This window comes from Corylus avellana, chromosome 3 (genome assembly GCF_965113065.1).
Source record: "Corylus avellana chromosome 3, dhCorAvel1.hap1.2, whole genome shotgun sequence".
NCBI classification, from domain to species: domain Eukaryota; kingdom Viridiplantae; phylum Streptophyta; class Magnoliopsida; order Fagales; family Betulaceae; genus Corylus; species Corylus avellana.
This window is the reverse complement of record NC_142492.1, coordinates 24,711,716-24,730,493: the sequence shown is the minus strand read 5'-3', so window position 1 is coordinate 24,730,493 and position 18,778 is coordinate 24,711,716. Positions and strand designations below refer to the sequence as shown.

The 18,778-nt window shown below is 38.1% G+C and overlaps 3 protein-coding genes across 3 annotated transcripts; all 3 read right to left on the bottom strand.

The window, feature by feature from the left end:
- Positions 1 to 4,097: 4,097 nt before the first annotated feature.
- On the bottom strand, positions 4,098 to 4,529 carry LOC148586986 (uncharacterized). The gene has a single exon (XM_088514440.1). It carries the CDS (start codon positions 4,527 to 4,529, stop codon positions 4,098 to 4,100), a length of 432 nt encoding a protein of 143 aa, XP_088370566.1.
- A 3,495-nt stretch (positions 4,530 to 8,024) lies between these two features.
- Positions 8,025 to 9,098, bottom strand: LOC132174135 (F-box protein CPR1-like). The gene has a single exon (XM_059585833.2). It carries the CDS (start codon positions 9,096 to 9,098, stop codon positions 8,025 to 8,027), a length of 1,074 nt encoding a protein of 357 aa, XP_059441816.2.
- Positions 9,099 to 10,103: 1,005 nt separating this feature from the next.
- On the bottom strand, positions 10,104 to 15,512 carry LOC132174998 (mitochondrial carnitine/acylcarnitine carrier-like protein). The gene is made up of 4 exons (XM_059586786.2): positions 15,158 to 15,512; positions 14,948 to 15,051; positions 10,935 to 11,323; positions 10,104 to 10,806 (listed from the first exon to the last, which is right to left on the bottom strand). The coding sequence occupies exons 3-4, from the start codon at positions 11,321 to 11,323 to the stop codon at positions 10,305 to 10,307; spliced, it is 891 nt and encodes a 296-aa protein (XP_059442769.2). The 5' UTR covers positions 14,948 to 15,051; positions 15,158 to 15,512; the 3' UTR covers positions 10,104 to 10,304.
- Positions 15,513 to 18,778: the final 3,266 nt, after the last annotated feature.

Here is an 18,778-nt window from a genome sequence, read left to right as displayed (position 1 = left end):
TATGAATTAATTAGTCTGTCTTATTGAGGTGTTAATATGAAGAATGATGGCCAATGTTGTTATTGTGCACAATAATTGATGAACAATATATAGAATCAAAAAGAGAGAGATTAAGAGAGAGAGAGTCGACACATAGATTTACGTGGTTCGGCAATTTGCCTACGTCCACAGAGAGGCGGCTGTATTTTTACTCTTAATGATTCAGGGTTATGTCATACATATATATAGAAAAAACCCTAAACCCTACTTGTACGGACTTATTAAGGAAATTTCCAAAATACCCTGTACCGTACCTCCTGCTCCGTGAGCTCCCCCGTCTACTTGGCCTTCCACTGGTATTAATATGAGCCACCAGTTCCAACAATCTCCACCTTGGCGAGTATTCACCTCTTCGAAGATAATCATTTGGATTCAACTGGAATTGATAGGTTTGGGAATGCCGCCGCCTCTCTCTTTTGCTCTATAGCACATGGAGACATTTGTCAAGTCCAAATAATGCTTGAACTTATCTGCAGTAATAGGCTTCGTCAACATGTTCGCTGCATTCTCAGAAATGTGGATCTTCTCAAGTAACAGTTCACCTGTAGCAACCAATTCTCTGATCTTGTGAAACCTCACATCAATGTGCTTAGTTCTTGCATGATACACTTGGTTCTTTGCCAAGTAAATGGCACTCTGGCTGTCACAATACAATGAAACTCCACCTTACTGAATACTTAGCTCCTTGACTAACCATGTGAGCCACAAAGCTTCCTTTGCAATTTCAGCCGTTGGCATGTACTCTGCCTCAATCGTGGACATAACAACTGTGGACTAGATCATAGACTTCCAACATATGGGTCCTCCTGCAAGAGTGAACACATAGCCCGTGGTCGATCTCCTACCATCCAAGTCCCCTGCATAATCTGCATCCACATATTCCACAACTGACAAATCACTCTTCTATCTGACAAAAGTGATGCCGCAGTCTATAGTACCTTTCAAGTATCTGAAAATCCATTTAACTGCATCACAATGCTGTCTCCCCGGATTTGCCATGTACTTGCTCACCACACTCACTGCATGAGCTAAATATGGCCTGGTACATATCATTGCATACATCAGACACTCCAAAAAATCTTTGTAAGTCCAGCATTCAGCCTGAGACATTGTGTTTTCTCTGCAATAGACCTATTCATCTTTTCCGCCACACCATTTTGCTGTGGTGTCTTCGTACTATGAAATATCTCTTTATACCATGCGGCTCACAGAAATCTCTGAACATGTTGTTTGTGTACTCAGTGCCATTATCTATTCTAAGGCACCTAACCTTCTTTCCAGTTTGGTTCTCCATTTCAGCTTTTCACAATTTGAACTTGGCAAACGTTTCTGATTTGTGCCATATGAAGTACACCCAAACCTTTTTGAAGAGATCATTAATAAAGATTACGAAATACATATGTCCACTGCATGACGCTGTCTGCACATGTCCTCAAACATCAGAATGTAGTCCAAAATTCCTTGTCTTGTGTGTGGCTGCCTTGAGTTATACCCGATTCTGTTTCCCCAGAACACAGAACTTATAGAAATCAAGTTTGCATATTTTGACACCTTTCAACAAATTTCTCTTATGAAGCTCCAACATGCCCCACTCACCCATATAACCCAACTGTATATGCCACAAAACAGGACAATCAAATTCAAACTCTACATAGGCGATTCCACCTACAACTGTAGTTTCTAATAGTTTATAAATATTCTTTGAATTTTTCTGCACCTTCATCACTACCATCACACCCTTAGTCACCGTCATTACTCCACCTTCAAACTTATAATTATAACCGTTTGAGTCTAAGGTCCCTAATGAAATCAGATTCTTTTCCACATCCGGTACATGTCTAACATCACATAATGTTCTAACCACACCATCAAACATTTTAATTCTAATATTACCTATATCAGTAATTTTGCAATGTGCACCATTACCCATAGTAACAATACCAGAATTAAGTAACCTGTAGGTGTCAAACCAATCTCTGTTGAACATCACGTGAAACGAACATGCTAAGTCAAGAATCCAAGAATCCACAGGATGCTCTGAATTAGATGCAACAGAAAGCATATCACCATCAGCATCGTCTGAATTGTCTTCCATTACGTTCGTAGATTTTGAGGAGCCTTCTTTCTCGTCGTCCTTATTCTTCTTCCAATCTGGACAATCCTGCTTCATGTGCCCTTTCTTTCCGTACTTATAACAGTTGATGTCCTTCCTTCTCCTGGATTTTGACCGAGAATTCTTGCCTTGCGAATCACCCATGTTACTGCTTCTTCCACGCTCATAATTACCCTTTACAACTAGCCCTTCCCTTTGAGAGTTATCATCAATGTTTTTCTTCCTTTGATGAAACGCCAACAAGGCTCTTATAACGTTCTCTAACTCCGAGGACTCTTTTCCCTATGTTAGGGGGGTAAATAGATTCTCATACGTAGGAGAAGTTGGGAGTGAATTCAATAGCATCAACGCCTTGTCTTCGTCTTCGAACTTCACATCAACCTTCTTCAGATCTCCGATTATCTGATTGAACATGTTGATGTGTTGGCTCAGATCCGAGCCCTCCGCCATCTTCAAGCCGTACAACCGCTGCTTTAGATAGAGCTTGTTCGTCAATGACTTCGACATATACCGATTTTCTAGTTTCAACCAAACTGCTGCTGGAGATTCTTCATCCATGACATGATACATCACATCATCTCCTAAACAAAGCCAAATAGTAGCCACCGCTTTAGCCTCAAGTTCCTTCCAATCTATGTCCGCCATCCCTTCTGGTTTCATCTCATATAATGCCTTCACCATCCCTTGTTGCACCAACAAATCCTTGATACATCTCTGCCATAATTCGAAATTGCCGGGTCCATCGAACTTCATCACGTCGAACTTTGCAGAAGATGTACCAACCCCAACCATCGTATATTAGGCTCTGATACCAATTGTTGTTACCATGCACAATAATTGATGAACAATATAGAATCGAAAGGAGAGAGAGAGAGAGTCGAAACACAGATTTAACGTGGTTCGGCAATTTGCCTATGTCCACAAAGTGGCGGCTGTATTTTTACTCTTAATAATTCAGGGTTACATCATACATATATATAGAAAAACCCTAAACTCTACTTGTACGGACTAATTAAGGAAATTTCCAAAATACCCCGTATTGTACCTCTCGCTCCGTGAACGTCGCTATCGTGATGTTCACTCCGCTTTCGTCTACTTGGTCTTCCACTGGTATTAATATGAGCCACCAGTTCCAACAGCCAAAGACACACATTACAATTGTGTAGTGTTAATATGGGGGATTAATAGGATGCTCTTTTTTGGAATTTATGATATGGAAAGGAAATGGCGACCATAAACCCATTTGATTTGCTAGACGACGACGACTCTGAGGATCCGTCACAGCTGATCACAGCCCAGCAGCAGAAGGCAGCTGCAGCTCAACCCATAAAGCTGAATCTGATGGCCCAAGCCAAGCGGTCGCGAATCGCTGAGCAGCATTAGACCAGACCACTGGGTAAGCTTCCCTTTGGATTTTTCCGACCTAATGAATGTACAATATCTACTCTCTTGCCTTGATATTAAATTATAAAATAGATGATATCCCACCCCTCCTCAGCGCCATATTCCGGTGACGGTGAGACGTTTAGATTGGAAACACCCTAAGACAGACAAAAAGGAGAGTTAGAAAAATAAAAATCGTTTGATTAAAAGAAAAATAATAATACTAACAAGGGCTCAGCGTCTTCTGGCCTTGTGAACGCCGGCCATTAATAATGGCTTGCTGGACCTCCTTTGGAAGAGCACGCGAGGCAACTTTTCTCCTACCTTTTCTTTTCAGCCATTTGATTTGAACATTTACTCATTACAGCTTTTTTACACCAGTTTTTTCACTTTTTTGACTGACACACTCCATCTCTATTACTGTTTTACACGCCGATTAATGTTTCTGCTTTTTTCTTTTTACTGAGCTCTTTTTTTTATTTTAATAATTCTCTTTCTATCTTCAATGCTTAGTTTCTGCTACTATTATACGCTATCAGGACTATCTTAGTTCTGCCTGGCGTCAAAAATCCACACCATTTGTGGCAGCAAACTTAGAAAGAGAATGTGTAGCCTGGTTTTCTTCCCTCTTAACAAAGCTCATTCTCCATTGAGTAAACAAATGGAGTTCCATCTTTATGTCTTCCACAACATGGCCCAGTCGACTCCAATCAGCCTCTTCGCGGTTCACAGCATCTATGATAATCTTGGCATCCCCTTCCAGGTGAACATGAGTGAACCTCAGGTCCCGACACAAGTCTATAGCCACCAAAGCCGCCATTGATTCAGCCACTGTCGGTGAAAGGTTCCCCCACGAGGGAAACACCTCGCTGCTACCACCTGGCCACAGATCCCGTATCACCACGCCACCTCCCATGCGCCCCTCCTTGCTATTCAAAGAGGCATCGCAGTTTGCCTTAAACCATCCCGGGCTTGGAGCCTCCCACTTTTGCATGCCATCTGTTGCATGTTCACTTCCCTTACATCCTGTGCTTCCATAAATTCTACCAGAGCCCTTGTAGCTTGTTTTAGTATAACGTCCGGGTGGGAGAAAAGTCCACCATGCAAAATATCATTGCGTCTCAGCCAAATCCGTCGTGCTAGCCCAGCGAATAAAGCAATCTGTTCTTGATTACATCTCCGGAACATCTCTTCTACTACCTCCAAGGAACTAGAGCCATCAAAAAAACTCTTTTGGAATTTTATAGGACCCATACCCCAAATATCCGAAGCTGCCGGGCATTGCCATAAAATGTGGAAACCTGTTTCCTCCATGAAGCCACAAATTGGACACTCTGGATCTTGAATTACCTTCTGTTTGAGCAGATTTTCCCGAGTAGGAAGGATGTCATGACAAGCTCGCCAAAAAAAAAAAATTTCAACGTTCGGTATTGCCAAACTCCACAGCTTTTTCCAAACTTCATTGACCCCACTACTAGAGGAGCCCACACCTGATTCTTGTGCTACAGTTTCCAATTGCATATGATAAGCATTCTTGACGGAAAAAATTATGTTTGCAGTGCCTCTCCAAATCAATGTATCCTGATGGTTGGTGCGGCTAATGGGACGGATTGGATCAATAGGACCTTCTCCTCGGAAAAAATCTGCTCTAGTAACTCGACATTCCACCCCTTCAAATCTTCGTCAATTAATTCCCCCACAGTGGCATCCGAATTGAGGATAGTTGTCGAAGAAATCACTCGGAACGTAGACGGATTAGGAATCCACCTATCCTTCCATATTCGAATAGTAGCTCCATTCCCAATACGCCATAGTAGTCCTTCCTTCAACACTTCACAAGAGCTATGAATGCTCGTCCATGCAAATGAAGGCCTAGGACCCACCTTGGCATCTAAAATTGACCCATCCAGATAATATTTCGCTTTCATAATCTTTGCCACTAGACTCTTCGGTTCCTTCCATAATCGTCAACTTTGTTTCGCCAATAGGGCCTTATTAAAAAAGGTGAGATCCCGAAAACCCATCCCACCCGAAGCTTTGGCCATACCCATCTTTCCCCAACTCATCCAATTAGTACGGTTTTCATTATCTTGATGATCCCACCAAAATTTTCGCATTTGGGAATTGATATTCGAACAAAGGCCTTTTGGCAATAGAAAAATGTTCATACAGTAGGATGGAATAGCCTGAATTACTGCCTTAAGTAGTGTTGTGCGTGACTTTCCCACCAAAGCCGGGAGATCCAAATAAGTGTCATGACGTTGGGTAGCCGGTATCCCTGCCATTGCCAAAATTGCTTCCTTCTCCACCCTTGTCGAATTTTTGCTAAAAAACAGGGAGGTCTTACTATTATTTAGTCGTTGGCCTCACACTTTTTCATTGAGCTACAAAATATTATTCAATCTTTCCTACTGTGAGATGCTAGCCCTGCAAAATAACAGATTGTCGTCCGCAAAGAATATGTGACTTATCCAGGGGCCCCTTCTAGAAGTGGGTACCCCCGTCAAAGTTCCCAACCCATTAGCATTGGTTATCATGGAACTCAAAGACTCGACACATAAGAGGAACATATATAGGGAAATAGGATCTCCCTATGGATCTCCCTATCTAATACCCCTCTCCGGAATAATTTTCCATACGTAATAGTATTAGTTGCTTAGTTATTGTTCATAGCGGTAGTTTATTAGTAACTACATCTACCTCGAGTTTTTTTTTTTTTTTTATTTGGCTCAAATTCTATTGCCTTAACTCTTTTATGGTAAGGTTTGCGCATGTAAAAAAAAAAAAAAAAAAAAAAAAAGAGAAAAAAGAAAAAGAAAAGAGAGTTGTTTTATAGGTAAAAACACACAAAAAAACTGTCAATCCACATCTTAGTGAGAATCAACCCTCGTAAATACGGTAAAATCAACATATTCACAACATACAACCTAATTAAGCTGTCTTGTCATGTTCTAATAGACTAAACTGAAAAATACAACCTAATTAAGATGATCCAAAAAAGGTACCCAAACCTTAAGGCCGACCCAACCCTTAGGCAGGTTTGGCCGCCGCCTAGGGTTCCCAATTTAATAAGGCCCCCAATTAAAAAATCAATAAAAAATATTCTTTAATTAAGGCCTCCAATTTAATAAGGCTCCAATTAATGAATTCTAATAAAATAATAAAAAATAAAAAAATAAAAAACAAATTAAATACATATTTACTGTCAATATATACGTTAAGGCCATTTAAAAAAAAAAAAAAAAAGCATTAATATCATTTGATTCTCCAACATTCCATTTTCAATGGGTAATTCAATCAGCTGTGGACCACGCCTCATAAAGTGGAGGTTACTAGTTCGAATCCCTCCTCCCCCTTCCTTTGTGTGGACATGTCAAAAAAAAAAAAAAAGATTCTCCAACATTCCGAAATAAATAATGCTTAAAAAATTGATAACAATAAATAAGAGAATCAAATAATAATCAAATATTCAACCCTAATTATGAGGTTCTAAAATATTTGTACAATTACTAACAACGAAAACATTTTTGGTTTTTTATTTAATTTTAATAAATTAAAATCACTAGACTTTGAAAGTGATTTATTTTGTTTTTTTTTTTTTTTTTTTAAAAAAATTTTATTCCCAAAACATGTGTCATTTCTTATATGTATACGGGTTTTACATTTGATTTGATTTATAAGTGTGTATTGAATTACATCTGACATGGAGTAATTTTGGCTAGCTCGGATCATACATAATGAAGCCAATGAGGAGCTCTTCTACATCGATCTCATTCGTTTGGTTGAGGATTAACGAGGATGTCAATGTGCTCAACTTTGATTCTAGCCATGATCATCAAAGATATATATATATAGGAATAATTTTCAATTAATCATTGTGATTTTATAATAGGCAAATGTACAATATCGTTTTTTAATTGTTTTATTTTATCACATAAACATTTTTAATATTAATTATATATCTGCCCTTTACCAATTAAGATTATAATTTTGATTCCGGTGATATTTCAAGATTTTTATTTCTCTGAGCTTATGAGAGTGTTCCTCCAATTGATCAAGCTCCCAAGAACCATTATCTTTTTTTTCTTTTTTCTTTTTTCTTTTTTTTTTTTTGTTGAGAGAGAGAGAGAGAGAGAGAGGAGCTAGAGGGCAAAATGCATCCACCGATTATGCTTAACCTAATGCATAATTTACATGCTTTTTTTTTTTTTTTTTTTTTTTTTTTTTTTTTTTTTTCTAATCAGCATAATTTAATTTACATGTTTGACTTGCACAACACTCTAGCTTAAAATCATAATAATCATGGGATCGAAGATGATTTTCAACATGCACATAAAAATAACATAATATAGCTGCCTAGGCCTAGCTAGGCCCCCTTATTGAACATGCATGTTCTTGAAGATAAATCAAACGCATGATTAGGCCATCATGCCGGCACAAATATAACCCCCACCCCCCCCCCCCCCCCCCCCCCCCCCAAATATCATCCTTATTCCTTGTCATTGTCAGCATCGAGAAGGAGGAGGCTTCCCACACAAATGTAAGGCAAAATGAGATCAACGGGTATATTTTCAATCTCAACAATCCTGCGTGTCTTCTTTTTGATGTCATACCAATAGAGTTCCATTAAGTGACTCTCAATTAGTTCTCCGGTAAAAACCTCTTCGCCGTCACGTGAGAACACTAAAGGTGGGTAGTTGGTAAAAGCTCGCTCCATCGCATAAAGCAAAGTCCAACTACTTACTATCCCATACTCCTTCATCACCCAAACTTCACAGAGATCCTGAAAAACTGCACAAAGCCATCCTCCCAAGTCCACCAAAAAGACACGCAAATTGATTGAAGAATTAACAGGAAATTCATGCACTCGGAATTTTTCAGTGCTGAGATCAAATGCAACATGGACCTTTTTTAAGTCCGCCACAAGAGTAACCATCCAATGGAAAGCACCGTTGGAGAAAATGGCCCGGCAAGTGTAGCAGAAATGTGACAATTCCACAATAGGCCATTCTTCTTCCACCATTCTCCAAGAGTGTTCTCTTAGACTGTATACCTCAAGACTATATTTTCTTCTTCCATCCCGTCGATAGAACTCCACTAACCTTAAAACCTTGTAGTCGTCGTTGACCCTGTCGTGTCCAAATGCGAAATGGTCATGACTCAACTCTTCTCTAGGCTTAGAGGGTAATTTTTTGTATTTTCTAATTAATGGGTTCCATATCACAGTCTCATCGTTGTAGTTGTTGATGCAAACCAGGCCATTGCAAGAGTCTACAATACGGTTGCTTTCTGAGTGGTGTAGTGGGTGTTTGATCTTCACAGCCTCGCCGAACCGATCCTCGTTGGACAAGTTTACAATGAGGTAATCGAGTGGCTCAGAGCTCGCTAAAATGAGGATGCGTTCTTTGGAGCGACTGAGATGCAAATTGATGAAATATGAGTCGTTGATTATTAGGGCGAACCACGACTTGGAAACACACTGAAACCGAACAAGAGGCTTGATGGGTAGTATGGAAAGTATCTGGGTGATGAGCGCTTGTGGGAGATCATGAGTCGTCGTCATCGATCTTTTCGTCATTTGGTAGAGTCTAGACTGTAGAGAGAGATTTGAAGTGATCAAGGTAGTCGGTTAGTTTTGCATGCTATGGCTGTCGCAGAGGTTTAATTAATTAAGGTGGTATTTATGGTGGTCGGTTCGGTCTACATGATTTCTTTCTTATATATATATATATAATCAGTGCAAGAATCAAATATTAATTAAGCTCAAATATCCTTACAGAGAATCAATGGCATTAATCCAGCTGTCCGTGATTCTCTCCATTGATGTAATTTTCCTGTTATAGTTAGTTAATTAATTAATATGGGTTGGTTGATTCTCATTAATATTTGTAATCTTTGAAATTGATATTTAGATCCTTATATATAATTGATACCTGCAATTGCAATTGCATGTCAAATTAATTTTACAACAATCATACATGCCTTAATAATATCAGTTTTAATTAATAAAATCAGTTTTAATAAAATTTCTTATGATTTACCTACAAAAGAAAAAGTAGTTATCTTCTCCCTCCTCCCAGCTATCTTATTTGTATTCTAGTGTGCTTTAATTTCATAATACTTCTATTTGATACGAAGAAAAATAACATCAAAATAATTGCATACCAATGATAAATAATTAAATACGACTAGAAGCAATTAATTAGACATGCAATACTAGTGTGGAATAAAGAAATTATTTATGTTAATATTTTGATAAATTACATTAAAATAGAATATAATTTTATATTGATTAATTGTTAGTCTGCCCTACATTTACGGGATCCTAGCTCCGCCTCGGCCAATGGGTCCAATTCCACAATTCATACGAGAGTTATTGAGGACATGAGAGGGCTTGACTTTGACCACACTATAGGACTTGAAATTAATTAAAGCCAAATTATAATATTATACACCCAAAAAAGAAGTTGATTTGTTAGTGAAATTTCTCTTCCATCGTCTTTATATATCAATTGGTTACTTTTATTATATCCTTGTCATATATACAAAAGTAATCAAAGAGAGAATCTGAAAAAGCAAAGTTGAGGAGCAACTGATGCCTTTATATATCAATCGGTGAAAAAATGTTCCTTCCCCAGCAACCAAGTGAATTACAGAGTAGAAAGAGCTTGCCGGCATTGCGAAACAATCTCTTAATTAAACAGGTTTATTCAGAATCATTTTGCTTTAATTCAACCAAATCCTTAACCACTAAAACCCAAAGAAGCAATTATCCCAGACTTGACCTTGTCACCTCATATACCAAGAAGCATGCAGCATTTGCAGGAACACTTCGGGCCATGGCAGGTCCAAAGCCCCTGTACAGCCCTTTTACTCCCTCCGAAGCCAGGATCTTTCTAAAGGCATCAATGGAGCCAGAGAACTTGGGATTTTTGTAATCATCTACCTGAATTACACTTTTGACAACATCAGTTGGATAGACTGAAAGCCAGAAGGAACCTCCGGCCAAGCCTCCAGCCACAATCAAAGAGCCTCTTCCTAATCCAGAAGTGTCTTGGCCACCTGCTAGGTACTGCTTCAGAGCTTCATACACACCAAACATTGCAGCATTTCCGGGAACTTCACGTGCCATAGTGGGAAACAATCCCTTGAACAGACCCCTTACACCCCCTTCTGATCTGAGAACATGCCTGGCTACATCCATTGGTCCACCATACTTCACGGCCACACCAGCCGCACCGGAATCTGCCAATGCACTCTGGGCTTGCAACCTGTTCTTTATAGTAAATCAAAAGAAGTTAACGGGTAAGTTCGAATTTTAGGAGAGTTTCCCATCTCAGGATTCAGAAATCAGATCACACACTACAAGGACAGAGAAAGTAACCACTAAAGTACTGACCTGCACTTGATCAATTCAGTGGGGCAAGCTAAAATGGAAACGGCAACTCCAGCCCCTGCCCCACAGACAACTTGCTGATTAACTGTAAGTGGAGCACCAGGATGAGACCGCAATAATCCCTCCAGTTGTCCCCTCACAGAGAAGAGAACGGCATTGAAGGCAGCCACAGTTGCCAGTGGAGCTCCCATACCTTTATACAAACCTCTAGGGCCTTCAGCAGCTATTGTTTGCCTGACAGCATCCATTGCACCTGCATACTTGGGAGCTTGGCCTGGGAGTGGAGCAGGCTGGCTCTGGAGTTTGACCTTAATGGTGTCGAAGGGGTGCCCAACAATCAATTGTGCTGCTCCTCCAACAGTCCCAGCAGCCAAGTCCTTTGCAACATCCATCTGCAAATGTCAATGTTACAAGAGAAAATTGAGAATGGACGCAACCAAGTATCATGAATAAAAAAGTTATTCAGGTTCAAGAAAAATATAAATTTTTATGCTTGTAATAGAAGGTGCTGAGAAAATTTCTAGTTAGAGCTTTAAGCTTGTGACAGAAAATATCACAACCAATTGCCATGAGCATATCCAGTCCACTAAAAAATATGACCAAACGAACATTTTAGAAGCAATATTGCTAAAAAATAAAGCAATGTCGATAACAAGAAGAGGATAGAAAAGGAATCCTACTGGCAATATGAAGCTCAGAAAAGGATCACCATTTGAAATTATTTTTATTAAGTAATTGGAACTAGTTTATCCCAGAAAGGATCGCTTTCCTAGCATTAAGAAGAAATAACATTAGCTGTTGAACTGAAGCCTTTGGTAAAAGCCAGGTCTAGGACAACCACAAGTTTACAATTGGATTATCTCCACACCAAATCACCTGCAACAGCTGCTATACTTTCCAAAAGTATATAAACCTAAATAATCCCCCCAGTACTCCCAGCACCGTTTCCACCAGTGACCCTGAGGCAGCGTTTTGAACTTGTTGATGGAAATATAAGGAAAAATAACATGAAAAATCCATAAACCCTGACAATCAATTGAACAACCATCTCTCTCCCTAGCCAGGCTAAAGCATATATCCTTGACCAGAGAGCTAACTATACTCAACTCAATTGAGCCTTTTGCGACTACGTGTGTCAGCTAAAAATTACTCAATAGACGATGTTTTGTTTAACTTAACACATATATCTAAAACCAAAGTGAGGAATGAGGCTTGAACAAGATTATGTTGCCCAGGAAGTTTATAAAGCATGAACAAAACAAGCTAGCAAGCATAACTATCATTCCCTACACTAAAAGAGTCAAAGATTCAAGCTTGATTGCCCAATAAGCCTGGTTAAGGTCAAGGTTAATGTTGTGTCACAGTAGTAACATATACCCTTCAAAACCTTTGCCAACATACAACCCTTTCAAGAACAGCTGAAATAAAAGTCAGCGTGCAGGGCAAGGAATTGATGGGGATTCAAGAGCGTTACAGTGGCTAGTAAGGACCTTTAACAAAAGTTAAAAAAAAGCAGATCAAAAGTTCAGAAGTTAGATACAAACAACTTCATTTAGGATCATGAAAGAAGTTAAGCTTGGTTAAACTTGCATAAGTGAAGTTCAAATAGGTAGAATTTAGCTTGGATGAGAACTCTGCAGCTCAAACACCATTTGAGTCAAGTCCATGCTAAATACTAAAAGCTTTAACAGCCCAAAACTTGGTTAAGTGACTTGTTTACAATCCCAATGGACATAGTTAAAACATTAAAGCCTAAATATCTGATTGAAGCATTCATGACATCAGTATTGGACTTTGATGAAAGTTTAGTATCTTAAAAAGAAAGAAACATACACAAGGAGGCCTCACCCTTCAAAGCAGGAATCAATTTTATGATAGAATGTTAATTAGAGAAACTCGTGCTTGTATTGGATTAATTCTATTATCAAATGAGGTTAAGATCTATTAGATAGAAGAGAATGCGGTGGGACAGAAGACGGGAAATGAAATGGAATGGTGGATTCTATTTCTCCAAATTCAGTTATGAGAGAAAAAGGGAGGATTTTTTTATATCTCTGAAAAAGGATGAGACTAAAAATGAAGAGAAGGACTAACTGATTTTTTCTCTCATCCTTCTGAACAACAGAGAAGGGATAGGCAAAATCCCTTTCTCTGCTTCCATTATCTTTCTATCCCTTTAACAAAAGGGCACATCAAATGCAAACTGCACAAAATCCTTGACAAGTGACAACCATAAGTACCAGGATGTTTGACTAAGATTAGTTCACTCTCCTGGTCTTATGTTATGGTAGGTACAAGTGGAAGTCCATGTGATACATGGGCAAGAAGAAAGGGATTTTTTGCTTTCTTTATTTATAGTGGTGTAGTAGGAATAGAAAGAGATCTGTAAATGACCTACAACATTTTTACTTTGCAATGATATGTGAGTAAAGATTATAATATACCAGGAAGATGAATGATGGGATACATGGGATAAGAAACAAAAATTTGAGCGTTTCAATTTTGTTACTGCTTTGTCATGAATTTGAAGGTCCTACACATGAGGGGTATGATGATTGGCACTTGCTAAATAGAAGGATCCTGAAGGAATCACCACTAACAAACCTACTAAGTCTTTTCTTCACTCCACTAAGCAACACCATCCCTTTCTTTCGTTCCTTGAGAGTTGAGAGAGATAACCAACTCCACTTATATATCATCTAAGGAGAACGTAGTTTGATTGGGTGAAGGTATAAATGAGAAGTTGTGCTCATCTAATTTACTTAACCGCAGTTTATTGTGCTCTCTCTCTCTCTCTCTATGACTATTGCCAAGAAACCAACATTTTGACTCTCCACAAAACAGAATGAAAACAAGTTATTGCATGTAATTGCTCATGTGCACATTAGAAATACTTCTCTACCCCCAAAGGATTAGTTCATGGAACTTCCATTTTTTATCTATGAAAAGAATAGGCATCTCTTCTAATAAAGTTAGGATCCATCATATGTGGCCATCAGGGACATATGTTATGAAACCTACAGTTTTAGCATTCAGCTGTCTTCTAGAAGGACACTAGAACTTACAACCCATTAAGATAATATTCGTTCCAATTTACAGACAATACAGTGCAGAGTATGAATGGTTATTTCTGCATTTCTTTCCCCAAACTATCATAATAGTTAAAGATTGCCAAAAAGCCACTGTGATCCTTAAAGTTCCAAGGATTGCCTATGTGACTAGCCTCAGATCCTGTGGTCTAAATCAAATCCTAAGGTATACACATACCAAGTCGGGGTTTACTTGAAGCATGCCAAAAACCACTGTGATCCTTAAAGTTCCAAGGATTGCATATGTGGCTAGCCTCAGAAACCGTAGCATATGTTTCCCCTTTCAGATTAAATCAAATCCTAAGGTTTACACATACCAAGTCAGGGATAGTTTTCCAAGCTTTGGAAGTTCAGAAGCAATAAGTGAAGCGCCAAAAAGAGCATTTGATAATAAAATAAGATCTAAAACATATGTAAAAATCTAGATGCCTCGGATATCAAGCAATTTTAAATTGATATAGAGAGAACAAAAAGAATCCCCATTTTCTTTCGCACACCAACACAGTGAGAGCAATTGCAAAATCAATTTGTTACCATGAATGCTTTATGATAACTGGCTTTGCACTATCTATCAAAAAAAAAACAGAGTGAACATTTCTGTGCTTCTAACTGCACATCAACTAATCTCACAAACAAAATAAACACCCCAAAATTTTCTTACACGCTAAACTGAGATTGGCAGTCATTTCGGTTTACCACGGTTGCACAAAACATGCCATTGTCATCTAATGTGCATTCATTACAATAACTGTTTTCCGATTACTCTACACTGATACACACGAAATGGCAACTATTGGCTCTATCTGTGTCGGAAATTCACAAATCCATTACATTTGCAAATTTCAATTACACATGCCTTTCAAACAGAAGAGAACCCATAACAAATATAAAGGATGCAAATCACTTGAACAAAAGAAGCAAACTTACTGGAGCAGACTTTCACGTTCACTGAAAGAACCCAACTAAACAAGAGCAAAAACGATTGGAGCCCAACACCAGGAAATCCGGCCTCTTGTCTCAGATAATCAAATCTGATTAGAAAAAAAAAAGGGAAAGCGTTAGATCCTCACGTAAAATAATGGGAAGAGAATAGAATATAACCGAAATCATAAATGGTTATTGTAGTGTTAACAATACCCATGAAAAGAAACGGAATGGGTCCCGGAAGGAGCGTCTGAGGAAACTCTGAAATGGGTTTCCAAGGAATAAGAGAATCTAGGAAAGGGAATTGAATCTTAGGGACTGAGAGCCACAAGACGGTGGTTGGGTACGACAAAAAGGATGCCAACCACTGGTGGAGCGTAGATTTCACACGAAGGAAGGCAGAGAGAGAGAGAGAGAAAGAGGAGATGTGGTCGAGAATGCGACCCAAGAGGCCTGGTGGATGCGGACACGGTGATTGAGCACAAGCCAATCCTGGTCTCAGCCTGTAATGTGTTGTGCGTTCCCTCTGTGTCTCTCGCTGTCCAGTGTCCACCAACTCGTTTTATAGTATCCGTATTATGGCTTCTGAGAGTTGGTGGGGGTCCTGACAATGGCCTTTTAAGTGTAGCAATGCCGTAAATTTTAGTTTAAACTAGAACATAGTTTCTCTATGATAAACCTGTTCTAAGTTAAGGTGATCACAATATTTTGAAGAAATTAGGAGAAAATTCACTTTACCCTATGAAGTTTGAAGCGTTTTTCAATTTGAACTCCAATGTTTAAAAATTTGCAATGTACTCCCCTAATGTTTCAAAAATTTTAAATTAACACCATCTGTTATTAATTGCCATCTAAGTACACGAAAATTGCCGGCATAGGAGAAGGTGAGCGGCATCTGCTCCTTTTCTTTTTTCACTCCAACACCCACACAACACCCAAAAGGGGGCGAGAAAAAAAAAATTCAAAACAGGCGTTGGGTTTTAATGAGGGACAATTATGTCATTTCACTAGCTAGGTTGTGTGCAAAATTGGAAGACCCAGTATAAAAATCCCACATGAGACGCATGTGATGTCATTTCTGTCTACTTTAGACAGCAATTAGTAACGGAGGGTGTTAATTATAAATTTTTAAAATATTATGGGGTACATTACAAATTTTTTAAACATTAGGATTCAAATTAAAAAACACCTCAAATTTAAGAGGGATAAAGTGAATTTTCCCAAAATAATTACCATGGATTGGAACCTAGCTAGAGGACCTTCCACCCGGCTATTTACATGGTGTTTGTCCCTTTAAAACGCAATCCAAATAGGCTTTAAAAGAATCTTGATTATAAAGTTAAATTTAGCTATTTAAGAGCATATTTAACAAATACTCTAAAATTTGGGGAAAATTCACTTTACCTCACTGAAGTTTTAAGGATTTTTCAATTCAAATCCCAATGTTTAAAAATTGACAATGTCCCTAATATTTAAAAAATTTTCAATTCAGACCCTTTGTTACTAATTTCTGTCTAATTAGACGGAAATCATCCCACGTGCGTCTCATGTGGGATTTTGATGCCCTATATTCTAATTTTACCCTCATTAAAACCTAAGAAATTACGTAATTATCCTCATTAAAACCTATGAAATTGAGGGTAATTATGTAGTTTCATAGGTTTTAATGAGGATAAAATTAAAATACAGTGCATCAAAATCTCACATGAGATGTACGTGGGATGATTTCCAATCAATTAAATGAAAATTAGTAACGGAGAGTCTTAATTGAAAATTTTTGAAACATTAAAAGGGTACATTGCCAATTTTTAAACATTGATATTCGAATTGAAAAACCCCTGAAACTCCAAGGGTAAAAATTTCATATTGTTTAACTAATATGAGGCAAAAATGATGCCTAGTAGCTTGTCTTCTCTTTGTTTAAAACACATATTTTGCTTTTTTGATTAGTTACTTTTAGATAAGTACTATTGTTATGATAATAGAGATTTGAAGAGATGTAGATTCTTATGTCTTATCTTTATCTTATTATCTTCAAGTAGAGTCAATAGTTTATCTTTCAAGTCGCATGTAATTAGTTTTATTTCGAGTACTATTCCAACGTGTGTAGGATGTAACATCTAATAGTGTTATCTACAATATGCATTATCTGGTAAGTGTATTCGAGTCCCACATCGGTAAGAATTAGAAGCCTAGTAGTATTAATAATTTGAATCTAGTTATTATTCGAGTTCTCTACTTGTACTATATTTACACTGGATGAATAAAATTAAGCATAAATTAATCTCAAAGCTTGTGGTTGAAAAAAGTTTTAAATTCATTTAGATGGATTGAATCAATGTTATCATCTCTCGGCATCATCCCACAGGCAGATTGTCATAAGTTCCAAATTTTTGCTTCTATAATTCTACATAAACAAAGCATATCATGATGGTCTTTCATTTGATGCACGATGTATTTATTGGCATATCAATAACCTTAAGCATTTTTATGCCTGGCAACTGAAGACATACGCTCTAATGGAAACTTGGCTTCCCCCTCCTCTTGGTCGGTTCAAAATTAATTTTGATATTGCTATTCGAGATTCCTTCTCTGCTCAAGCTGTTGTTTGTCGTAATCATAACGGCCATATCATCTGTACGGTTTCACAAATTAGCCTTCCTTGTCTTCAATTCCCAATTTTTGGTGAAGCTTTGGTTGCTCTCCTTGTGGTATCTTTGGCGAATTCCTTCTTCTTGATAGTTTTATTATCAAAGCTAGGTGACTCCCAAGTGGATATTATGACTCTCCAGCATCCTTGCCTATCTCAAGATTAGAGGATCTCTCGTGTCATCTTTGATATCATTGATGCTATTTCAACTTCTTCCTCATAGGAAATTAGAAAAGTCAATAAAAGTGTAAACTTTTGTACTCATTTTGTGACACGTTGGGCCGTAACTAGATTCTCTTTTTGCTGTATTCCCATGGCTCCTCCCCCTATCCCTTATGATTCTATTGTAAACGGGAAAGACCTCCTTCACCTGTTGTTTCTTTCCCATGTTGGTTGTTCCTCTTATATATATAAAAGAGGAGATGTGCTTCATGATTAGATTGATTGTTCTAATTACTTTCTTCTTTTTACAAAAACAAAAAAAATCCTCAGCATTTGAGTTTATTTTTCCATATACACCATTTGGATTTTAAAAAAGAAAACACAACAAAAAATTTTGAGTCTATTAATATCTTATGATGCCGTTTTTAAATCTTTGTGGTTTGTTCATGTAATTTTTTCTTGTGCATAATATTTTCAAAAATCTGGTATGATTTAATATGAAATTAAGTTTAAGGCTCGTTTCCTTTTATTTTATACGTACGAGCGCAGACACATAAAATAATTATATATTGACCCTCTACATGCAAAATCTTAGTTCCGCCCCTGCCAACAAGAACGAGAAAGTAGAAAGAAACTAATTAAAAAACAGAAGCCATGTATTTACAAATTCAGATCAATGTTTGTTTTCGATCAGACAGAAGTTCGACATATTGGGCAAGTAAGATCATCCATTAACCAGCGATTGATGCACCGAAAATGGTAGATATGCTTACAGAGAGGAAGAACCCGACACAAATCTCCACTGTGAAACTCTTCCAAGCAAATGGCGCATTCTGTGCTGCTAATGATCATGGTTTTCTTGTAGCTGTCGTAATCTTCCGGCGGCGGGAGGCTCTTTAAGGTTTGATGTCTTTGTTGCCTCATCACTCTCGTAGGATTATTTCTGCTCAATCCATCCCTTAATCTCAAGAAAAGCTCCATGTTGTTTGGGTGAACTCGCTCTTGATTATCTGCTCGAGGAG

What these genes read in the sequence shown, in the direction of transcription:
- LOC132174998 (XM_059586786.2), bottom strand. Translation starts at nt 11,323, where the DNA reads ATGGATGTTGCAAAGGACTTGGCTGCTGGGACTGTTGGAGGAGCAGCA. An exon ending in ACTGAATTGATCAAGTGCAG is followed by an intron (nt 10,807 to 10,934) that starts GTCAGTACTTTA and finishes TATAAAGAACAG; the next exon opens with GTTGCAAGCCCAGAGTGCAT.
- LOC132174135 (XM_059585833.2), bottom strand. Translation starts at nt 9,098, where the DNA reads ATGACGACGACTCATGATCTCCCACAAGCGCTCATCACCCAGATACTT.
- LOC148586986 (XM_088514440.1), bottom strand. Translation starts at nt 4,529, where the DNA reads ATGCAAAAGTGGGAGGCTCCAAGCCCGGGATGGTTTAAGGCAAACTGC.